This window comes from Dendropsophus ebraccatus, chromosome 1, assembly GCF_027789765.1.
Source record: "Dendropsophus ebraccatus isolate aDenEbr1 chromosome 1, aDenEbr1.pat, whole genome shotgun sequence".
Classification (NCBI taxonomy): domain Eukaryota; kingdom Metazoa; phylum Chordata; class Amphibia; order Anura; family Hylidae; genus Dendropsophus; species Dendropsophus ebraccatus.
Genome location: NC_091454.1, coordinates 105,049,710 through 105,074,862, shown reverse-complemented (window position 1 = coordinate 105,074,862; position 25,153 = coordinate 105,049,710). Strand labels below are relative to the sequence as shown.

The following is a 25,153-nucleotide window of genomic DNA, read 5'->3' as shown; positions in this document are numbered from 1 at the left end:
GGGGATCTGTATACAGGGGGAAAGGACTGGTGTGTGGGGGGGGGATCTGTATACAGGGGGAAAGGACTGGTGTGTGGAGGGGGATCTGTATACAGGGGGAAAGGACTGGTGTGTGGGGGGGGATCTGTATACATGGGGAGAGGACTGGTGTGTGAGGTCTGTATACGGGGAGAGGACTGGTGTATGTGTCTGTATACAGGGGAGAGGACTGGTATGTGGGGTCTGTATACAGGGGAGAGGACTGGTATGTGGGGTCTGTATACAGGGGGAGAGGACTGGTGTATGTGTCTGTATACAGGGGGAAAGGACTGGTGTATGGTGTCTGTATACAGGGGGAGAGGACTGGTGTGTGGGGTCTGTATACAGGGGAGAGGACTGGTGTTTGGGGTCTGTATACAGGGGGAGAGGACTGGTGTGTGTGGGGGGGGGGTACTGTATACAGTGGGAGAGGACTGGTGTGTGAGGGCTGTATACAGGGGGAGAGGACTGGTGTGTGGGGAGGTCTGTATACAGGGGGAGAGGACTGGTATTTGTGGGGAGGTCTGTATACAGGGGGAGAGGACTGGTGTATGTGTCTGTATACAGGGGGAGAGGACTGGTGTGTGGGGTCTGTATACGGGAGAGAGGACTGGTGTGTGGGGTCTGTATACAGGGGGAGAGGACTGGTGTGTGTGGGGGGTACTGTATACAGGGAGAGGACTGGTGTGTGAGGGCTGTATACAGGGGGAGAGGACTGGTGTGTGGGGAGGTCTGTATACAGGGGGAGAGGACTGGTGTGTGTGTGGGGGGAGGTCTGTATACAGGGGGAGAGGACTGGTGTATGTGTCCACCTGTATACAGACCCCCCCACACACCAGTCCTCTCCCCCTGTATACAGACCCCCCCACACACCAGTCCTCTCCCCCTGTATACAGACCCCCACACACATCAGTCCTCTCCCCCTGTATACAGACCTCCCCCTGACACACACACCAGTCCTCTGTATACAGATCCCCCACACACCAGTCATCTCCCCCTGTATACAGACCCCCCCACACCAGTCATCTCCCCTGTATACAGACACACACACCAGTCCTCTCCCCCTGTATACAGACCCCCCCCACACCAGTCGTCTCACCAGTATACAGACACACACCAGTCCTCTCCCCCTGTATACAGACATCCCCACACCAGTCCCCTCCCCCTGTATACAGACCTCCCCACACCAGTCCCCTCCCCCTGTATACAAACCTCCCCACACCAGTCCCCTCCCCCTGTATACAGACCTCCCCACACCAGTCCCCTCCCCCTGTATACAGACCTCCCCACACCAGTCCCCTCCCCCTGTATACAGACCTCCCCACACCAGTCCCCTCCCCCATATAAAGACCCCCCCCCACACCAGTCCTCTCCCCCATATAAAGACCCCCCCCACACCAGTCCCCTCCCCCGTATACAGACCCCCCCCCACACCAGTCCCCTCCCCTGTATACAGACCTCCACATACCAGTCCTCTCCCCCGTATACAGACCTCCCCACACCAGTCCCTTCCCCTGTATGCAGACCCCAAACACCAGTCCTCTCCCCCTATATACAGACCTCCCCCGACCAGTCCTCTCCCCCTGTATACAGACCCCCCACACACACACCAGTCCTCTCCCCCTGTATACAGACCTCCCCTGACACACACCAGTCCTCTGTATACAGATCCCCCACACACCAGTCCTCTCCCCCTGTATACAGACCTCCCCCGACACACACCAGTCCTCTGTATACAGATCCCCCACACACCAGTCCTCTCCCCCTGTATACAGACCCCCCCACCACACCAGTCATCTCCCCCTGTATACAGACACACACCAGTCCTCTCCCCCTGTATACAGACCCCACACACACCAGTCCTCTCCCCCTGTATACATACCCCACACCAGTCCTCTCCCCCTGTATACAGACCCCACACACACCAGTCCTCTCCCCCTGTATACAGACCCCCACACACACTAGTCCTCTCCCCCTGTATACAGACCCCATACACACCAGTCCTCTCCCCCTGTATACAGACCCCATACACACCAGTCCTCTCCCCCTGTATACAGATCCCCCACACGCCAGTCCTCTCCCCCTGTATACAGACCCCATACACGCCAGTCCTCTCCCCCTGTATACAGATCCCCCACACACCAGTCCTCTCCCCCTGTATACAGACTCCCCCACACCAGTTGTCTCCCCTGTATACAGACACCCACACCAGTCCTCTCCCCCTTTATACAGACACCCCCCCCATACCAGTCCTCTTCCCTGTATACAGACCCCCCACACACACCAGTCCTTTCCACCTGTATACAGAACTCCCAACACTAGTCCTCTCCCCCTTTATACAGACCCCCCCACCAGTCCTCTACCCTTTATAAAGATCCCCTACACCAGTCCTCCCCCCTGTATACAGACCCCCACACACACATACACACACCAGTCCTCTCCCCATTATATAGATGCCCCCACACCAGTCCTCTCCCCTATATACAGACTCTCCCCTGTATTTAGACCCCCACCAGTCTTCACCCCCTGTATACAGACCTTCCCCAGCAGTCCTCTCCCCCTGTATACAGACCCCCCCCAACAGTCCTCTACCCTGTATATAGATGCCCCCACACCATTCCTCTCCCCTATATCCAGACTCTCCCCTGTATTTAGACCCCCACCAGTCTTCAACTGGTATACAGACCCCCCCCCCCCCACCTCTCCCCCTGTATACAGACCGCACACACACACATAAATGTACATGCACATGTCCTCTCCCATGTTGGCCATAGAAAGGCAATTTTTCAGTTCCATTCTTGTGTGGTATCTTCCAAGTTGCTAGTAGAGTATTGTACCGTGTTAGCCACAGAAAGGCGATTTTGGTACAATAATTCTCTGCCAGAATGTTGGTCAATATTTGTAGGCAAAATCAGGAGCGGCTACCTGATCGGTATGGGTCTGAACTGGACCAATCCATACTTTTGATATGTCTCTTTGACGTTTCAAAAGTTTTTACAAACAACAGGTCCTGTCACAGCCCCTCTATTTTGCCTTTTAACGAGTCGTATGAAACAGGAAGAAGTTAATCTCTCCAGAATAAGAAATTGACATGACCGCATGAGGGTCTGAGGGAGTAATGTCACCTTACCTACATACCATGCATAGTTTTGCGAAATGTTAAAATGTGTTCGGACAAACAATGGTTTCAGATTACCCAAACACACAAAAACACAGAAAAATGCAACAGCTCACCGCAATGGCAAGATACAGACCCACTACAGACATGAAAATAGTTAAAAGTAGCCCCCTAACTGCTAAAAAAAAAACTTCCACAAAAATAATGAAGCTCTTGGTTACCATTTGCAAACAGTGTGAACCGACCCACCACGATAAGGTGGCCTCATGCTTGGGGCAGACCCTACACTGTACTATGGCCTCTTCATGGCATGTAATACCCCTATGCTCTGGGCATGCAAGATCCATCTTATACCGGCAAAAGTTTTGGGATTTGGGACTCCTATACAGAACAGACTGGATGCAAGGGGCAAATTAACCAGATGAACAGGCCTGGCTCCATTAGTGCACCAACATCAAGGCCTGATGTATTGAGCAACTAATGGAAAACTTTCAGCTACGGAACAACGAACATTATATCAATAATTTGTATGTGCACTCCTGAAAACTCATCAAGACTTCAGGAAGCCTTAAACAGGCTAACCTGGCCAGCTATCTAATTTGCATAGGGGATTGCCGCTTGGGGGAGAGAATAGTCTATGCTGGATTTCAAAATGGTTTTTCAGCTGGTTAGACAAAGCTAACCTGCTAATATGTCCCTACTGCATAGAAGATGCTGAGGAAGGTATGTTTCTTACCTTCCTCCTCGGCACTGTTCCGGTGCAGTTAGTTTTGCTCCCCATGGTCTGGTGAGACCGTTAGGAGAACTGCCCACCCCAATAGTGCAGATCCAGCTCGTCCCTTTCTGCTCATAATGAATGAAGCGGGCAGTGCTCCTAACAGGTGCCCCAGTGATCCTAGTGGTCTCATCGGACCATGGGGAACATGACTTGCTGCACGGGAACGGTTGCGTCTCCTGTGCATTAGGGACATATCGGCAGGTTAGATTCATCTAACCTGCTAATAGTTCCCCGTTAAAGGGAAACTGTCATCACTTTCATACTGCTTGAACTACAAATCATCAGGGCATTCCCTGAAGGCTTCTCCCTTTTCTAGCGACCTTGATAGATAGATGTCTACTTGTACCCAAATAGGTAATTAATGCCAGTATACAAGAAACAAATAACATGCATGATCACTACCATTACCATTATATTTTACTGAACAAAATTCTGTACTATACTAAGAGCAATATCTCCCTATACATTGACCAAAAAAGGTAAATGTTCTAGTTCTACTTAGTCTCTGCTGAATGTACAAATGATGAGAGTGCACTCATATTTAGTGGCTCACAAGTGACATGGTTTGATTGGAGTTGTTCACTTTTTTCCATTTGGCTCCAGCCTCAACTGTTCTTTGCAGAATCTGCCAAAGAAACATTTTAGGTTCATTGCTACCCCTGTGTCCCTATATAGTAGTTAGGTTTCCTGTGTGCCCCATATTGTTGTTAGGCTCCTTTGTGCATCCATATAGTACAGTGTTTCTCAACTCCAGTCCCCAAGACCCACCAACAGGTCATGTTTTGAGGATTTCACATGTGATATAATTATAGTCAGTGCACCAGTAACTGCCACAGCTGTATGTGATATCCGCACAACATGACCTGTTGGTGGGTCTTAAGGACTGGAGTCGAGAAACACTGATATAGTAGATAGTCCCCTCTGTGCCCCCAAATAGTAGTTATGCAAAAGAACACTGCAGAAACACCATCACATGTCTTGACGTCAGTGAACTAGCCAGACCTTCCTTCGGGAAGGAACAACCAAGCCAAGGAATGTCTCCAATCAAGGAAACCAACCAAGCAAGGTATCCATCCACAGACAGCTGTTTCGGGGTATTTGCCCCTCATCATTGTGGAGTAGGAAACTGGCTAGTGGGAGCAATGACTAGTAAGTGCATGCAAAAGGACGCTGGTTGACCTTAGGGAGATCAACCAAAACACCGCAGAGTCACCGTCACATGTCTCGACGTCAGTGTTTTCTAGAGCATTGCCCCCTCGGAAATCGAATATGCAAAAGAACACTGCAGAGACACCATCACATGTCTCGATGTCAGTGAACTAGCCAGACCTTCCTCTGGGAAGGAACAACCAAGCCAAGGGTATTACCCTGAAACAGCTGTCTGTGGATGGATACCTTGCTTGGGTGGTTTCCATGATTGGAGACATTCCTTGGCTTGGTTGTTCCTTCCTGGAGAAGGTCTGGCTAGTTCACTGACGTCTCTGTGATGGTGTCTCTGCAGTGTTCTTTTGCATATTCGATTTCCCAGGGGGCAATGCTCTAGAATACAATGACGTCAAGAAATGTGATGGTGTCTCTGCGGTGTTTTGGTTGATCTGCCTGAAGTCAACCAGCGTCCTTTTAGCACCCGAATAGTAGTTAGGCCCCCCTCTGCCCATCTAAATAGTAATTAGGCTTCAGTGCAGATAGGCCGACAGTAGGTAGTATCACCCAAGTAGCTATCCCCTCTGTATTTAGGCTCCCCCTGAAGCTAGACCCCCCTCCTAAGTAGGTAGAAATCCCTCTTGTAGGTAGTCCCCCTGGTACTTACCAGGTATAGTTATAAAAATACACCTCTTCTGCTCAAGATTGGACCAAGTGATCCATGGCCAGGAATTGGTCCATGATCTTTTGGATGAGTTCTCCTAAGCCAAAGGACCTGGTCTTTTAGCACAATGGGTTCTAAAGCTGGCTAAATCACAGTAGAGGTGTCCTTAATGCACAAGATTACCCTGTAGTAGGAATGAATAATCATTGCTTCCTGACACATCCGCAGCTGTTTCTTTCCACCCTTTGACAGGTCTCACTTTAAGAAAGATTCACCAGGCACAGCCTCCTGAGCCTTTTGGTTCCACTTTACATTTAGGGTCCTATTCCACGGGCCGAGCAGGGCCCGATCAACGATGTAAACGAGCGCCGATCTGCTAGATCGCCGCTCGTTTACAGGGCCTATTCCATGGCCCGATGATCGTTGAGCGAGGGCTGCAGGGACATCGTTACCGATGTCCTTGCAGCCCTTGCAGCATACATTACCTGTCAGGTCTTCTCCTCCGCTCTGTCTTCCTCCCTGGGTCCCGTGCGCTCTAGCTTCAGAATGGCCTTTCAGCTGACAGGCCACTCAGCCAATCACAGGCCGCGGCGGTCCTGGCCTGTGATTGGCTGAGCGCTCCGTCAGCTGACAGGCCACTTGAAGCTAGAGCGCGTGGGACCCGGGGAGGAAGACAGAGCGGAGGAGAAGCCCTGCAGGTAATGTATGCTGCGCTTCTCAGAACGTTGGTCACCCGCCGCGCACCGCTATTCCACCTTAGTGATGCCCGGTGGGGGGAGCGATGATTTTAGGTCTGGCCCTAAATGAACGATCAGCCGATGACACGATCATCGGCTGATCGTTCTCTCTATTCCCCCGAGCAATAATCGGCCGAATGGGGCCGATTCGGCAGATTATCGTTCCTGTGGAATAGGGCCCTTAGATCATAGTCTAACTGCTTCTGCAATAGAGCAGATTTTAGCATCAGGAAACTATTGTTGCTTCCTGTTCTGTTCAGTGTAGCAGTTTTGCATGTAAGAAGAAGCACATTGCTAACAGAGACTTGCAGCAGCCTGAAAACATATTTGTGAATAAAGCATGTACTACCTGTATAACTGCTGTTATATTACCAATATACATGTTTAAAAAGAACCAATCACTGCCAATATGCCCAAGAAGCTATACGTACGGTGTATTGAAACCCCCTGCACTGTTTCCAAATGTGTAACTGACATCTATGAGCTTTGCCTATACTCCCTAAAAATGAAGTTTGTAAATGTATTGCACTGTATGCAAATTACCCTAAACTAATCTGAGCTAAACTAATTTGAGCATTTCCTCAGCGCTAAACTAGTAACGGATGGTACTCAAGCTGGCTCTTATCCCACCTCTCTCGGAGCATTGACACTCAGGGACCATCCCTGAGCACCGATGCTCCCATACAGTGAAATATATTCAAAGGCTTAGCTTAGAAAACATGTTTGCATGCTAATCCACTGTGAGGTTAGCCAGAGAGCTTTATTTATATTATCACATTTCAAGAAAAACATTGTAGTTAGAGATTTAAATTCTTAAAGCAAACTTGTCAGAAAATTTACTGTGATAATAGAAGAGCTGCGCAGTTGGGCAGAGGCTCCTAGGTAACTGCAGCAGCAGGGGAGAGAGGAAGGTAAGTACAGTTTTTTTCTCTTTTTTTACTCTTACCACCTGCCTGAGCAGAATTTATTTATAAAAAAATTATTATGATGATACACTATAGCTGACCATACACATCATATGAATTTTAGCTGAACCCACAATCTAATGTATATGGCAGCTTTTCAACTCTCTCCTGATGCTGAATGTTAGGGATAAAGGGATTAAAGGGGTACTCCAGTATGAGAAAATTGTATTTAAAGGAAACTATCACTGCAAAATACATAACTTTCTAATGTAATGTTATTACCAATCACAGGAGACTTGGCTGAATCTCCCACCCCCCTGAGTGACTAACCAATTCACCATCTCTGACCGGCCCTTCAGCCTACACCTGAGCAGACAAGGAGTGACAGAGGCAACTGCTGCAACTTCACTGCTTGTGCAAAAGTCTGCAGTAAAATTCACACATGTTGGAGTTTCATTGCAGTACTGCAGCGTCTTCACAAAAATGATACAGTAACACAATTAAATTATACGAAATGGAACAGAAGATCAGAGCTGGCACTGCCAATCCCACCTACAAATAATAGACTGCCAATCCCACCTACAAATAGTAGACAAATAATGATTCGTACACAGTACATCAGGTGTAAGATAATATCGGATAAAATTCTTGAGGGGCTCAAGTTCAAAGACAAAAGATGCTTGATCAGAATATGTGTGTGGAGATGAAAAGAAAAAAAATGCACAAATTAAATTAAAAGATCATTAATTTATCCCAATAACGGCGTTACAGGAAGAGAATACAGTGCTCTGTGTGGGCAATAAAACAATGAAGTCATGCAGTGACACAATGAAACTGCAATTTGTGAACACAGCCTAGATGTTTTGCAACAGCTATAGGCATTGAATGGGCATGGTGGGGGACTGTGATGAACAGTTGAGGAACCTGTAGCATTGAGAAGTTGCTTAACCAGGAAGTATAACCAGAAAATACAGAACTAAGGCCCCCAAAACAAATGGATTTTTGGTAGTTTCAGAACTGGGCCATACAGGTAAGCAATGCTATATGCTTCTGTAGTTTTTTTTTTTAACTTTTAGCTGGAGAACCCCTTTAAGCATGTTGGATTTCAACTGCTCAATTCTTTTGTCATTGGGGAGGTAAGCCACAGCTAGTGTAGCATAATCCTGCACTTATTCCTCCACACCAAGACCACATATAATGCATCTTCTGCAAAGATGATTATAACCAATATTACTCCTATTACTCCTATACAGTGGTACTTACTAGTATAAATGACGGTCTGGGGGGCATGTGGCGTGCTAGCCAACCCTGCTGTGTAAGGTCCTGGGGGTGCCACCAGCGCCCCCTAACTGTCGGCGCCCCGTGCCGTCACCCAGCCCGCCCGGCACAAGAAACGGCCCTGACCCAGAGTAGAGGATTTTACACATCCAAAGCGGATAAGAATGAGGAAAAAACAGGGAAAGGATGCAAGATAGGTTATACATGTGTATTAGACAATGAGTGGTATTGGGAAGGGAATAGTGTAGAAGATTGTTTTTGTTATCTGGATAACCCCTTTCATGAACCCAGAGTCTACTCAGCTGTCTATGGGTGTAGATTGCTAGTAGTCCAGGTAGAAACAGTTGGCCGGCACCACCAGACACAGAAGCCGTTTGTGGAGAGTGGATGTAGGAGATCTGCACAGTCTCAATGTGTATAAAAGCGAATGCCTTAAACGGATGTTGCCTTTGTAGACACGTCCTGCACCCCACTGCATCCCGTAATCCATCAGTAATGAAAGTTTATGCCTGGATTCAAGACACAATGAGTGCTGTATCTTCATTTTATGCTCTGTTCATGGGTATAGATTGCATTGCAGAGAAAAATCCTTGCTTTTACTTTTACAAACTGCAATCAGGTTTCATTGGGGACATACTATAAAAGGGTATAAAAGGAGATCAGATGTTGCCTTGCCATTTCTTGTTAGAACAGGACTGTGTATTACACAATTTTATTATTATTATTATTATTATTATTATTATTATTATTATTACACAATCTACTGCCTTCTCAATACTAATACACCACCTATTGTAAAAGGGTTATGACACAAAGAAAATGCCTTTCAGATTAGAACTGTTTTGGTGGTCTGCAAATCAACATGACTCCTTAGGTCATGTTCACAATGTTTAAAAACACATATAAACAATTCAGTTTGCAAAAAAAAAAAAAAAACTCTAAACCCACATCTAATTTAGAATAGTTTTTTGGATTATTATTTTTTTTTTTTTTACTTTGGTGCGGTTTGTCAGGAAGAAAAAAAATGCAAAAGATTGTGTTTTTTTCACAAGTCTGTCAATGGGAGGGGATTTTTAACCAAAGACATCATGATTTTTAGGCTGAAAAACACAGTTTTTGCTAAAAATAATTGTTCTATGTGATCATGCCAATAGAGAGCAACTCTCCACTCTTATGGGGGCTTATGGGGGCACAGGGGGAGTCTTGAACAGGTTACCTTCTTATGACAGGGCATATGAATTAGTGTTGCCATGATGAGGGAGCCACTTCTATACAGTATGTAGCTACCACTAATTCAGAATGTCACAATCACAATCATAATCACAAATACAGAATGTGTATGTCCTATTTTAAGTATACAGAATATCCTTCCACCAGATCTATACAGTAGTATTTTACATTTGGCAGGCTGGAATGCTTTGTTTTTATTTCAGTAGCACTGAAGGTGGTCATTCTCTTTAGGCAAGTAGTGTCCATTGCTTTGAGGTGTTGCTAACATATAGTTCTCTTCTTTCGAATAGTGTGGTGCTTCTTGCAGCGTTACTAACCACACAATAACATAGAATGGTATCTACATCATTTTGGCAGAGTGAAAAAATAGAACTAAATCTTTCGCCTGGAATTTGAATATTTACTTTTCTAATTTGTACACAGAACATTTTAAGTCTAAATTCTTCATTGAGTGCCAAAGAAATAGGTCTCAGTTTACAACTTCTTTTTTTCAGATTATATTTCTAGACAGCTAGACATTAACACAAGCTGACACAGTACATGTCTTCCTCACTAAATTACTCTTTTGTTAAGTAAAAATTACAACTATGCCATTGGGTAAAACATAATGTTTTTTTAAGTTTGTATCCCAGACAAAATGAAATCAGTGTTGTGTCAGATTTAAAGGTGCAACCCTATCTCAGCTGTTACCCTACGACCTGCACCTTATTGATTCTTTATGGGACTAGAGAATTAATGGAGCAGTGGCCACACAGGCGCATTGCATGCTCCATTTATTCAGGAGACAATTGTGTTCCCATTGGATTAAATAGAGAATAACTAGCTGAAGTGGAAATACCACTTTAAGAATGCTTTAAGGGTGCGTTGACATGTACAGGATCTGTAGAAAATCTGTAGCAGATTTGATGCTGTGCTCTGTTATTTAGTTACATTGATATCTGCATCATCAAATCTGCTGCGGATCTGCACCTAAAGGGGAGCTATCAGCAGGTTAGACTATTCTTACCTGCTGATAGCCCCCTATTGTGCAAGATATGCTAAAGATGAAAGTATGTCTTTTACCTTCATCCCCATGTCACCGATCAGCCCCCGTCCGGCCCACCCCTTCTAATGATTATCAATGGAGCAGGCCAGGTTGGCGCTTAGGGGGGGGGGAGTCTTACCTCACTGGGGACTAAGGGCCCTATTCCACAGTAACGATAATCGGCCGAATCGGCCTGATTCGGCCAATTATCGCTCGGTGAAATAGAGAGAACGATCAGCCGATGATCGTGTCATCTGCTGATCGTTCATTTAGGGCCAACCTAAAATCATCATTCCCCCACCGCGCATCGCTACGTGGAATAGCGGTGCGCGGCAGGCGACCGACGATTTGAGAAGCAGCAGCAGCAGCATACATTACCTGTCATATCTTCTCCTCCGCTCTGTCTTCCTCCCCGGGTCCCGCGCGCTCTAGCTTCAGAGTGGCCTGCCAGCTGACGAAGCGCTCAGCCAATCACAGGCCGGGACCGCCGCAGCCTGTGATTGGCTGAGTGGCCTGTCAGCTGACAGGCCATTCTGAAGCCAGAGTGCGCGGGAACCCGGGGAGGAAGACGGAGCAGAGCAGAAGACCTGACAGGTAATGTATGCTGCGAGGGCTGCAAGGACATTGGTGACGATGTCCCTGCAGCCCTCGCTCAACGATCATCGGGCCGTGGAATAGGCCCAGTAAACGAGCGGCGATCTAGCAGATCGGCGCTCGTTTACATCGTTGATTGGTCCCTGCTCGGCCCGTGAAATAGGACCCTAACTGTACAGACCGAGGACATACCTTCATCTTCATCCCAATAGGAACATATCTGCAGGTTTAATTTGTCTAACCTGTTGATGATTCCTCTTTAATGTTCGTTACGAAAGTATGATTCCATTAACAAATAATGTGACCTAAAATGGAAAGCAATCCCTTTTTAGTGTCTTGCTTACATTTATCCTTATGAGATCATTTTGACCTTTGTTGACTTCATAGTATATGCACAGTTGAATAGATATTATGACAGTTCTTGAGTCAGGCAAAATCCACACTACATAGGGAGTTAGTTCAGACACTTGTTGTAAACATGCCTCAGTATTTCAATTTGTCAATTTGTAATAAGACTAAAAAAAAATACTGTATTTTGTGCATCATTCAATCAGTAGTACATTGAATTGACATTTATGCAAAACAGCAATAACATTGACTTTATTATAAACCTACACACAACATTTAAAATTTTAGTTTTTCTATTTAAATGCACTTGGGCACAAATTACACAAAATCAAAATTCATTGAACATGCCAATAACATGAAACATAATTGAGTGTGTTGTAATGTAAAAAAAATATGCATGATAACTTGCCATGTACCAGCATATTTATAGTCTAAACCATTACAGATGTAAAATGACTTACTAGTATGCTTTATGCTGACCGAATGTTTAGTGAATGCAAGGAAGGAAGGAGAAGACCAAATACAAAATGGAAAAATAAAGGAATAAAAGAAACAGCAAAAACATACATTCAAATATTAAAGTGTCACTGTCGTGAAATTTTTTTTTGCAGAAATCAATAGTCCAGGCGATTTTAAGAAACTTTGTAATTGGGTTTATTATCCGAAAAATGCATTTTTATCATGAAAAAGCAGTTTGAAGCTCTCCCCCTGTCTTCATTGTTCTCCTATGGAGAGAGCTAAAGAAAAGACCAAAACAGGACAACAAAGAGTTAATCTACAAATCCCTCATGGGATATCTCCTGGGACAGTCACCACTGACCTGTCTGAGCTCGGATTACAGCTGTCACCCAGCTCCGTGCCTGTAATCCTCTGTTATCTGCTTTCTGCTGCCGGCTAACTCCCTCCTTCCTCCTCCCCCCTCCCCTCTCCCTAGAGCAGACAGGGGACGACTCCTGCAACAAGTCACAATTTTCAGATTTTTTGGAGTGGATGAAAAAGAGGAAGGAGGGGAGGACCTGGGAAAAGGCTTTTTACATGCAGATAATGGCAGATTTGGCTAATAAACCCAATTACAAAGTTTCTTAAAATCGCCTGGACTATTGATTTCTGCAAAAAAAAAAATACGACAGTGACTCTTTAAGGAAATAGACTGTAGAGATTACTAACAATTAAAGGGGAACTCCGGGTACAGGTAAAAAAAAAATGAAACTTCTGCAGAAGCATATAACAATACTTACCTATCTATCCCAGTTTTGAAACTACCAAAAATCCATTTGTTTTGGGGGGTTTTGTTCTGTTTTGTGTTTCTGTATTTCCTGGTTGAGCAGATGTACTCAGTACTACAGGTTCCAGAATGCAATGCTTTCCCTCAGCTGTTATTCACAGTCCCCCACCTTGCCTATTCCCCGCTCAAAGCTGTTGCAGAACATCTAGGCTGTGTTCACACATTGCAGTTTCATTGTGTTACTGAATTATTTGCAGTTCTTTATAATATCATTGTGGTCCCACCCGCACAGCACGCTGTATTCTCTACCTGTAACGCTGATATTGGAATAAAGCAAAGAACTTTTTAGATAAAATTTTTTCTTTCATCTCCACACACATATTATGATCAAGCATCTTTTATCTTTGAAGTTGATTCCCACAAAAAGGACTTTATCCGATACTATCTTACATGGGATATACTATTTATGCCTTATTTTTTGTGCAGGTGGGATTGGCAGTGTTGGCTCTGATCCTCTCTGCTGTTTAGCATTATCTAATTGTGTTATGCTACGTTTACACGAAACGATTATCGGGCGAATTTTCGTGATAACGATTGAATTCGAACGATAATCGTACATGTAAACGCAGCGAACGATCAAAAATCGTTCATTTTGATCTTTTAACATGTTCATAAATCGTCGTTCGCCGATCGCAAAAAATTCGCAGATCGTCCCGTGTAAACAGTCGTCGCGCGATAGTCCGGCCGCCCGCAGCCCCGCTCGCAGCCCGGCCCCCCGCTCATCCGCAGCCCCCTGCGCCGGCTCGATCGCCACCCCTGCCGCCGCCGCTCTGATCGACACCCCCGCCGATCTGATCGCCCCCCCCGCCGCCGCTCCGATCGCCCCCCCCATCGCCGTTCCGATCGCCCCCACCGCCGCGGCCGTGAGCATACGTTACCTGCTCCGCGCATCAGGTCTTCGAGATCCCCGGCTCCCCTCTTCAGCGCACTGATTGGCTGAAGAGATGAGCCGGGTTTTTCAAATGGCTTCTCTTCAGCCAATCAGTGCTCCTGTTCAGCACTGATTGGCTGAAGGGGAGCCGTTTGAAATTCCCGGCTCATCTCTTCAGCCAATCAATGCAAGATGATCGGAGCAGAGGGGGTGGTGATCGGGGCGGCGCAGGGGGCTGCAGTTGAGCGGGGGGGGGGGGGGGCGGGCGGCGGGCGGGCCGGGCTGTGGGCGCATGATCGCAACACGATTTTTCCGTACGATATATCATACCGTCTAAACGCTGATCGTTATAGAAAAAAATTGTTACTTCGAAATCGTTAATCGTACGATCGGGCCAATAATCGCCTCGTGTAAACTTAGCATTAGGGTGCGTTTACGCAGAAAGATTTATCTGACAGATTTTGGAAGCCAAAGCCAGGAATGGATTTAAAAAGAGGATGGATCCCAGTCTTTCCTTTATGACCTGATCCCTGTTTACAGTCTGCTCCTGGTTTTGGTTTCAAAGATCTGTCAGATAAATTTGTCTGTGTAAACGCACCATTACTGCATCATTTTTGTGCAGATGCTGCAGTACTGCAATGACACTCCAACATGTGTGAACATAGCCCTAATTTCTCTGTAGACTTTTGCACAATTCAGCGAAGCCGAAACACCTGCTTCTGGCCAGTCTGAGATGGTGAATCACGCCCTGCCCCCTGTCTGCATCATCAGCCTGTGCCTAGCAAACACACACAATGTGAGACAGAGGCATGGAATATCTGTCTCCTACAGTGGGAGACCAGTGGATCAGGAGACAATGTGGATCCGCACAGAGGCCATATTTTTTCACTTCCTAGATTTCTATCAGCTACCAGTGTGGCAGAACCGTAAAGATACGGTAATACATTGTATAGACACATTTATATAACTTTTAATGTACTTTTAATAGAAAACATTTTTCTTATCCGGAGTTCCCCTTTAAAGATTTTCATTAAAGGAGTGGGGTGTGAGCAGGAAGAGAGTAGGCATGGATTAGGTGGGCAGGGTGAAAGGTTATTCAGTGTCTGTGTCTGTCAGGGGGGCAAGTTGACGACATGACTTTAACGAATTCTTGCACCCTATCTTCTTGGATCTGAGTAGGGATGGTCCGAACCGAGTTCGGTTCGGGTTCGTACGAACTCGAACCCTCGGTAATGATTACCGCTGTCTGCCCGCTCCGTGGAGAGGACGGATCCAGCGGGAGGACCGCCTGGAAAACTGGGATACAGCCACAGCCATAGGCTGTATCCCAGTTTTCCAGACGTTACTCCCGCTGGATCCGCCTGCTCCACGGAGCAGGCAGAGAGCGGGAATCTGCTGCAGAGCGTTCGGGTTCATACGAACCCGAACCTCGGCAGGTTCGGACCATCCCTAGATCTGAGATATAAAAAAGTTTTAAAGGGGTTCTCCGGACAAAATGTACTTTTAAATATGTCATTACATAAAGAAAGTTATACAAATCCCTAATGTACACTAATTATGGGAAATGCATATAGTGCTATTTCCCTCAACTTAGTAGATCAGGCAGGCTCACTTCCTGAAAAAAAAGTGACGTCATGTCTCAAGTGTAGGGTCCAGCAGGGGGTGCATGTAAAAGTATAGAAATAGATTAGACGTCTATTCTCCCTCCCTCCCTCTGTCCCACCCCCCTGCCCAGTCCTATTACAGCTTCTGCAGTGGGGTGAGCGCTCCTTATCTGATGCCCCACCTGATCACCCCAACTAGCTGCCCCCACTAAGCCAGCATCCCCCCTGCGCCTCAGCACTCACCCCGCCGCCCGGTCCCGGTGGGGTGAGCGCTCATGCACCTCCTCATAAGCAAGCTGCATCTTCTCCAAAGCAGCTTGCTTCATGTCAGCCCGTCTCCCCCCTGCGCCTCAGCGCTCACCCCGCCAGGACCCGGCGGCGGGTGAGCGCTCGTGCACGGGAGAACGGGCGACACGGGAGAGTGGGCAGCATGGGAGAGAACTTGGTAGAAGGAACAGGAGCACTCACCCTGCCGGAACTGAGCGGCGGGGTGAGCTCTGAGGCGCAGGGGGGAGATGGGCTTACATGAAGCAAGCTGCTTTGGAGAAGATGTAGCTTGCTTGTGAGGAGGTGCATGAGCGCTCACCCCACCGGGACCGGGTGGCGGGGTGAGCGCTGAGGCGCAGGGGGGAGACTGGCTTAGTGGGGGCGGCTAGTTGGGGTGAGCATCGGATAAAGAGCGCTCACCCCACTGCAGAAGCTGTAATAGGACTGGGCAGGGGGGTGGGACAGAAGGAGAGAGGGAAAATAGACGTCTAATCTATTCCTATACTTTTACATGCGCCCACTGCTGGACCCTACACTTGAAACGTGACGTCACGTTTTTTTTTTCAGGAAGTGAGCCTGCCTGATCTACTAAGTTTAGGGAAATAGCACTATATGTGCATTTCCCATAATTAGTGTATATTAGGAATTTGTATAACTTTCTTTATGCAATAATATATTTAAAAATATATTTTGCCTGGAGTACCCCTTTAAGAAGAGCAGTGGCATAGATTTTTTCAGCAGGCTCCCATTGTCTCTTCTCATGCTCTAACGCCAGTCAACCAAATGGAAGGTGTTATGCCCAATTTTCTTAAAGGGAATCTGTCAGCTCCTGGGCCCTACCTAAGGTACTGACAGTGTGCTGTAGCTGGCAGACCCCAGTGAGCATGGTGCCTTTTTGGTGATTTTCCATGCAGCGGATTATGTACAATCGTATCTCTCCTACTGTACTAAAGAGTCACAGAGCAGTTGTTCCTTCCACACTCTGGCATGCATCCTCCTCCCTCTTCATGAATAATCAATGCTGCCCGGCCTCCTGCTCGCTCAGCTGTCAGATTGCAGATCAGTCCTCTGTAGGCAGTTTATGTCTGAAAGAAACACTGTGGTCTAGGGGTAACTCATCTGTCTAGAGACCGCCAGCAGTTCATTCTCTGGTTCCCTGATGGAAATGAAATAGATGTCTTTTTTTTCTCATTATTGTATCATTTTTAAGGATATTTTCACACACAGTATTTTTGCTCAGTATTTTGGTCAGTATTTTGCATCCAAAACCAGGAGTGGATTGAGAACACAGAAAAGTTATGCTCACACACTGTTGAAATTGAGTGGATGGCCGTCATTTAATCGCAAATAATTACTGTTATTTTAAAACAACTTCCAATATTTGCCATTAAATGAAGAGGGAGGAAGATGCATGCCAAAGTGTGGCACGAACAACTGCTCTGTGACTCTTTAGTACAGTAGGAGATATAAGATTGTACATAATCCGCTGCACGGAAAATTACTAAAAAGGCACCATGCTAACTGGGGGCTGCCAGCTACAGCACATTGTCAGTACCTTAGGTAGGGCCCAGGAGCTGACAGATTCACTTTAAAGCGACTCTGTACCCTCAATCTGTCCCCCCCAAACCACTTGTACCTTCGGATAGCTGCTTTTAATCCAAGATCTGTCCTGCGGTCTGTTCAGCAGGGGATGCAGTTATTGTCCTAACGGCCGGGGCTCCAAGAAGGAACTTAGTCTCCGGAGCACTGAAATGTTATTCTATGTATGCTGTGTAATTAAATAACCTGCAATGTAATGCCATTTATACACTGATATGAGCATGTAGTGTGTAGTGTTCAGGTACAGATAAGAATGTCATGACTTTGGTATTGTAGAGTATGGTCCCAAAACCACGCCCCACGACACCAACCCTTCCCTGACCACCCCACCCACTTTACCTCCCGTTTTTCCCCCCCAAGAAACACTGAGACATTGTTTGGCTAAATATGGCCACAGCAGCCAATGTTTATAAAAAAACATACAAAAATGTATCAAACTTTTATTGCAATTAACCCAATAACTTTATTATAACATTAACACAGGTTCAATAGCCCTGGAGGAGGTCCTTGTAGCTACCCCGTAGATCTGACACCCACTTCTAATTATTAATCTCTGTAGTCTTTTGCCTCCAGCCGCCCAGCCCGACTCAGAGACACCAAGCCATGTATGGCTACCAAAACCAACTCCTGCTCTCTGGCGATACACCTTCCGTTAGAGAGCCCCTTAATGCGCCAGACCTCAAAAAATGCCTTAATCATTATTGAGGAGGAGGGTCATACCCCACGATGATCCCCCCCATCCCCCCACCAATTTGACCTCTAACTACAAGGAACTCCCCCGCCGTGGCTGCCATGACGACTACATCTCCCAGCAAACCAAACCCCCCCCATTTGCTGTGACCCCCCCAAACAACCCAACATCACGAGAACCAGGGAGGGAGGGGGAGGGACTGCTCAATGGTCTCCTGACAGAATGTTCTCCCGCTCACCCCCACCCCCTAATATAGCCTCCTATGTTCTCCCCGCCCCAGACCCACGTGCAGGTCCCACCTCCAAACCCCAGTCATGCGGGCCTGCACGCAGGCCTGCGGCCCCGTTCCAGCCCTTCTTGACTTTGGTATTGTAGAGTATGGTCCCAAAACCACGCCCCACGACACCAACCCTTCCCTGACCACCCCCACCCACTTTACCTCCCGTTTCCCCCCCCCCCCAAGAAACACTGAGACATTGTTTGGCTAAATATGGCCACAGCAGCCAATGTTTATTTATACAAAATCATAAAAAAATGTATCAAACTTTTATTGCAATTAACCCAATAACTTTATTATAACATTAACACAGGTTCAATAGCCCTGGAGGAGGTCCTTGTAGCTACCCCATAGATCTGACGCCCACTTCTAAATATTAATCTCTGTAGTCTTTTGCCTCCAGCCACCCAGCCCGACTCAGAGACACCAAGCCATAAACGAGTAGGCCTTGAACCCTCTAGCCTGCGAGAGACCCCCCAACACCAATGCCCTCTCGATTCCGTCCTGCAAAGCCAGAGCCCAAATATCAATACCAATCGCTGACAAATGTACCCCGTCCCCCAACCAGAATCCCTCCTGGCCACCCTCCAACTCCACATGACGGACAGCCACTCCCCCATTACGCGTAACAAACCCAGAGATTGCTCGGTTAACTTTAATCCTAGTTTTGTTCAACCTCTCGACTGATCTGGCTGTGCGCCAAGTTGCCCGCTGCACAATTTCCGACCAGACAATGATCGTACGCGGGAACTCCCTCCACAGCCTGAACAGATCGTTCCTGATGTCCCTGATAAGCTCCCACATAGGGCGGGCACCCAGATCGTTTCCCCCCACATGGAGAACTAACACCTCAGGAGGACGATCCAACCCCACAAAACGGTGTACCTCCGGCAAGACTCTGCTCCACACCAAGCCTCTAAAACCAAGCCATCTGATTACCGCCACCTCCCGTGAGAAACCAAGCTGCCTCTCGTTTTGGCGGACATCCGCACGTCGAGCACCCCGGACCACGTAGGAATGCCCCAATATCCACACTAAGCGCGGGCGTACGTCTGCAAGAGGAAAAACAAGACACATAACAAAAATTCATTACTAAGCCCGAGCAATCCCCCCCGGCACCCCAAGCCTACCCATAAGCACTCAACTATGATTGAAATGTGGGCGAACATAACTTTTATAGCGATCTGAGTCCCAACGTCCGATCCGTTTCACTACCTCCGCCCCTAGACCCCAGCCGGCCGCCTCTGTCGCGGCCCCTATCCTAAAAGAATGTGGCGCAAAACAAGACGGATCCAACCCCAAAAATGACAAACACCGTCGGAAAATAACCGTAAACTGGTATCGGGACAGGTACTTACCATCTGCATGGCACAATAACGGGAGAGCACCAGAAGGGCGCAAACTCAAAAACATCTCCAAACACCGAACCGGACAGACGATCGAACCGCCCACTTCCCCAAGCACCAACTGGTCCGTTTTTGACTTCCTAATCCAGAACTCTACCCGACCCGAAAAAATCTGCACATCAGTCATCAACAACCCGCCCAACCTATTACCACTAGGCGCCACCAGTTCACCAATCCTGAGGGCCCCAAAAAATGCCAACACGAACGCCAGTCTGAATAGCACTGCCTCATAGGGAGAACAGCATACCTCATCCACCACCGCCCCCAACCTATCTAACAGCTGAAACCCGACGGGCCACCGCGAATCTCTAACCGCTTTACACCTCCTTAAACCCTTTACTGCCTGTGCCACCACAAAATCCTTCGTAACGTCCGGCAACCGACGCAACTTAAATCCAAAAGCCAAGCCCGGCAGCACCCTGTTAAGCCTTGACACCGACCACCCCTTAACCGACATGTCCCCCAGCCAACAAAGCAAGCTTACTCTTATTCCCTCCTCTGAGGACACTCCCCCCAGACTCTCACACCACTCCTCCCACAGCCATCCACGCTGACTCGTAAGAGGCTCACGTACCAGTAGCCAAGGAAGACCGAATCAACTGTCCTGCCGCCCGCAGCCCAGCTCCCGGAGGTGCTCCGGACACTTCAGACCTATGATCTCCGCGTCGGGAACCAGCTGCCGAAAGCGATCGAACTGCGAGCGGGAGAGAGAATCCGCAATTGAATTAAGACTTCCTGGCACATGCACGGCAACCACCCACGCATTCAACCGCAAGCACTCCAACACCAGGCAATGCAGCAAACGCACCACAGGAGGAGAAGAAGCCGTCAGATTGTTAAGAGCCATGACAACCCCCATATTATCACAGTGGAACCTAACCTTTCTATCCCGAAACCTGTCCCCCCACAAAAATACTGAAACCACCACAGGGAACAACTCCAAAAAGGCCAGGTTCCGCTGCAACCCCGACCCCTCCCACTCTGCCGGCCACCTTTCCGCGCACCACTGCCCCTGACAGTAAGCTCCGAAACCCCAGCTCCCTGAAGCATCGGTAAACAGCTCAAAGTCAGCATTGTCCCTAACTTCCGCCATCACCAGAGACCTCCCATTATATTGCTTCAAGAAACTGTCCCACACTGCCAGATCGCGGTAGCAGCCGCTATCCTACGACAAAACACCCGGCCCATAGGGATGATCCTGCAGGCGAAGTTCAGCTTCCCCAGCAGCGATTGCAGCACCCTAAGCTGAACCTTCCTGCACAACTTAATCCGCCCAACCTCATGCCTCAAGGACAACAGTTTGACCTCCGGCAGCCGGCACTCCATGGCAATGGAATCAATCGTGATTCCCAAAAAACTCAACACCGTCGTGGGCCCCTCAGTCTTTTCGGGTGCAAGGGGGACTCCAAAAGACCGTGTCACCCCTTCCAAAGTGTCCAGCAGCGCCCGACATACAGGGGAACCCTCCGGGCCGATGCATAAAAAATCGTCCAAGTAGTGGATGAGGGACTGGACACCGGCCACATCCCGTACCACCCACTCGATGAACGAGCTAAAGGCCTCGAAGTAAGCACATGAGATGGAACATCCCATGGGCAAACACCGATCCACATAATATGCACCGTCCCAGAAGCAACCCAGAAGCCCGACACTATCGGCATGGACCGGCAGGAGTCGAAATTCCCCTCCACATCGGCCTTAGCCATCAAGGAGCCCACCCCATAAGCCCTAACCCAATGTAGCGCTGCGTCAAACGACGTATAGACCACAGAACAAAGCTCCGGGTCTATACCATCATTGACGGACAAACCTCTGGGATTCGATAGGTGATGTATGAGCCGAAATTTATTCGGCTCTTTTTTAGGGACGACCCCCAGAGGAGAAACGATCAAATCTGGTATGGGGGGGGGGACTAAAAGGACCCGCCATCCTACCCAATGCAACTTCCCTACCCAATTTGTCCGTAACAACCTGGGGGTGCTGGTAAGCAGACTTTAAAAGGGTATATGGTGCGGAGGTGATGGGATAACAAAACCATCCCTGAACCCTGCAAGCAATAATTCTGCTCTCCGCCTATCAGGGAATCTACTTAGATCCGAGAGCATCGCGACCAGCCTCACCGGTGTTTCCCCCTTGGCTATTACCGGACCCCGAACCCCGCCCCCTACCCTTTCTATAACATTTTGCTGCCCCATGCAAGGTGCTGCTACAGACCGAGCAAACATGCTTGAATTTGCAATCATTCCCCCATCTACATTGCCCTTCGTTGTATTGGCAACAAACACCGGACTTCTGTCCCGCGTGCTGGCCACCGGAGGACGACCCCCCCCCCCCCCCCGAATTTCCATGGCCGGCCGAACCGGCCCCACCTGGAAAGGAATGCCCGTAACGAGTGGGAGCCATTACTCTAAGCCACAGGCCTATATCCTTATGATCCCACCTAATTGAGGGTCTAATCGCTTTTTGTTGTCGAAACTGCTCATCGTAGCGGAGCCAAGCCTGGCCCCCATAAACCCGATGAGCTTCACTGATGGCGTCCATATAGCAGAAAAGGCCCGAACAATGTTCCGGCGCCTTTTCTCCTATAACACTTGCCAAGATGCCAAATGCCTGCAACCAGTTATTAAAAGTCTGAGGGATCAGACGCCACCGCCTCTTCTCCTCATCCTCTTTTTTACTATCATCCTTCTTGGTCTTATCTAGATTGAATTTTTCCAATGGAAGGAGCGAAAATATCTCTATATATTCATCCTTCCATATTTTCTCTCTAATCTCCTTCTTCAAGTGGGAACCTAGGGGGCCTTCAAAGCAGACGTACACTTCCCCCCGCGCCCTATCGTCCAACCTCACCTGATCACCCTCCTTCTCATTGTCCGTCTGCACCGAAACTGCCACCGCTGCCCTAGTAGGTAGTGACCCAGACTGCTGCTGAACCCAAGCCGCAATAGGGGAACCCCCCCCACTCACCCCCATCCCAGACTCACACCTAGCCAGGAGCTCCCGTACACTACCCAGCAGCTCGCTAACGCTATCCCCTTGGCCCTCCAACCCACTCCCCCCACCAATCGATTGAGTAAGAGGGGAACCTAACGTAGGCCTAACCTCAGCACCCTGAGACATCAGAATAGGGGGAAAAGGATAAGACAGGGACAAACACTCACCAGGCTGCGCAGGTGCTGTGATCCCACCAGCTGGCATAGGCAACTCCACCCGACCACTGTCCGACTCAGTCAGGGCTGCAGGGCTGTGCCCCACGTTTTCATCAAGTGCCCCACCTTAGGCCCAGCTGGAGGCAAGTCTGTGGACTGTGGGCGCTGCCAGGACTGCAGGGACTTGTGCTGCAACCGACTGCAGACCAGGGGCCGCCAGGACAGGCGCCTCGCCATCTCTGTAGGGCCGGGTCACGGCTGAGCGGGGTACTGGGACCGGAAGCAGGGGGCGGAGGGCCAGCGGTCCAGCCGGAGCATCGCCGGAGGCCGCCACGGAGTAGTTATTGGGAGCTGAGGAGGGACGGGCAGGCCCCGCCCCCACCCCGGGAGGGGACCTGCTCCCCACCGCTAGGCCAGGCCGCCTGTACAGATTCCTCCCGGACCGAGCCCACCTGCCAGAGGCAGTAGGCCGCGGGGCTCGGCAGGGAGGGTCCCCGGAGGGGCTCCGTGGGCGCCGCCTGACCCCTCTATTCACCTGGTCCGGGATCAATCTAGCCGGCGGCCGGGTCCTGCGGGCGGGGCGCCGGGAGGTACCTGGAGTTGGCGGGGGAGACGCGTTCCACGCTGGGGGAGCAGCTGCCAGCAGCTCCCTGAGCCTCTCCTCCAACCATGCCGCATCAGTGGAGCCGGCAGCAGCTCTAATCTGCTCCAGGAGGCCAGGTACGTCAGCCATGGTGAGGGGAGGACAGCACAGGAGATCCGCACTGCTCAACGGTCTCCTGCCAGAATGTTCTCCCGCTCACCCCCACCCCCTAATATAGCCTCCTATGTTCTCCCCGGCCCAGACTCACGTGCAGGTCCCACCTCCAAACCCCAGTCATGCGGGCCTGCACCAATCCTCATAAGAAGAGTCACACAAATTAGACTCCTTAGTAAATATCCCCCAAAGTATTTTTACACTTTATGGTTGACTTGTGTTTCTTTAAACGGTCACAAATCCGTTGTATGGTTTCCCTGACATAAATGCCAAACTGCATGGACATTTTAGTAGATAGACCACAAAACTTGAACTGCATGTAAAAAAACATTGGCTGGTATTCTTTTTCCTGTGTGGGGGTGCAAAATGTATTCCCCTTTTATGAGGGATGAGCAGTGACTACAGGATAAGCAAGGGTAGGTCTTTACCTTGCATGATGTTATTGTGGTCTGTGTTGTGGATGGGGCAGTACTTCCTATGTCTGCTCTGATCAACCTGTCTCTTATGTTGTGTGTGCGTTTATAGCATGTCAGAGGAGGGAAATTGATTTCTATAACTGTAGGCAAAGAATCTGTTAGAATAGATCAGGATGTACATACTAATTTCTGAATATATGAAAGGGCCAGTACACCTATATTATTATATCAGGACAATAAATGCATCAGCTCTGCCACAGCTCTGTATATACTGTATACTATATAACAAATCTTGGAATAGTATTAATACACTTACCAAAAAATATCCCTGATTGCAGTCATTCATTTCCTCTTTCCTCGTTCTCCTTGTTTCATTTTCCTTCTTTGGCTGCTCTTTTCATGAAAAGAAAGACTTAAGGATTTGAAGCTGTATAGTCTGGAGGAAAGAAGAGAAAGAGGGGACATAATTTAAACCTTTAATTATGTTAATGGATTAAATAAGGTTCAGGAGGGATGTGTTTTTAGAAAAATAAACTAAACTCAAGAACAAGAGGACACAGAGATCAGAAACAACATGAGAAAATATTATTTTACTGAAACAGTAGTAGATGCTTCAAACAAACCTCCAACAGATGTGGTAGGCAAATCCACAATAACAGAATGTAAACATGCCTGGGTTAAACATATACTGTACATTGGTACCTCGTTTTAAGAGTAACTTGGATTAAGAGCATTTTGCAAGAAGAGCTCACAGTTTTTCAAAATTGTAACTTGGTCTAAGAGCATTGCTTTGGTTTAGGAGCTCCCTGTACTGGGTGGGATCGCGAGTGGAGGAGGGGCATGGTCTGCATAGCGTGGTCTACAGCACTGTACTCTGACCCAGGAAGTCTCCCTCACCTTCCAAATCGTGGCAGATCCACTTCTGGTTGGGGCTTGTATCACAGAACAGGACTGTGGAGGTAATCTCTTTATAGCTATAACCCATCTATCCCCA

The 25,153-nt window shown here is 48.2% G+C and overlaps 1 protein-coding gene across 1 annotated transcript in view; it reads right to left on the bottom strand.

Annotated features, from left to right (window-relative positions):
- TES (testin LIM domain protein) overlaps window positions 1-24,644 on the bottom strand; it is an 83,344-nt gene extending 58,700 nt beyond the window's left edge. The window contains exon 1 of the mRNA XM_069976361.1: window positions 24,476-24,644. Within this exon, the coding sequence (XP_069832462.1) occupies window positions 24,476-24,505 (30 nt within the window). The 5' untranslated portion in view covers window positions 24,506-24,644. The remainder of the gene's footprint in view (window positions 1-24,475) is intronic.
- Window positions 24,645-25,153: the final 509 nt, after the last annotated feature.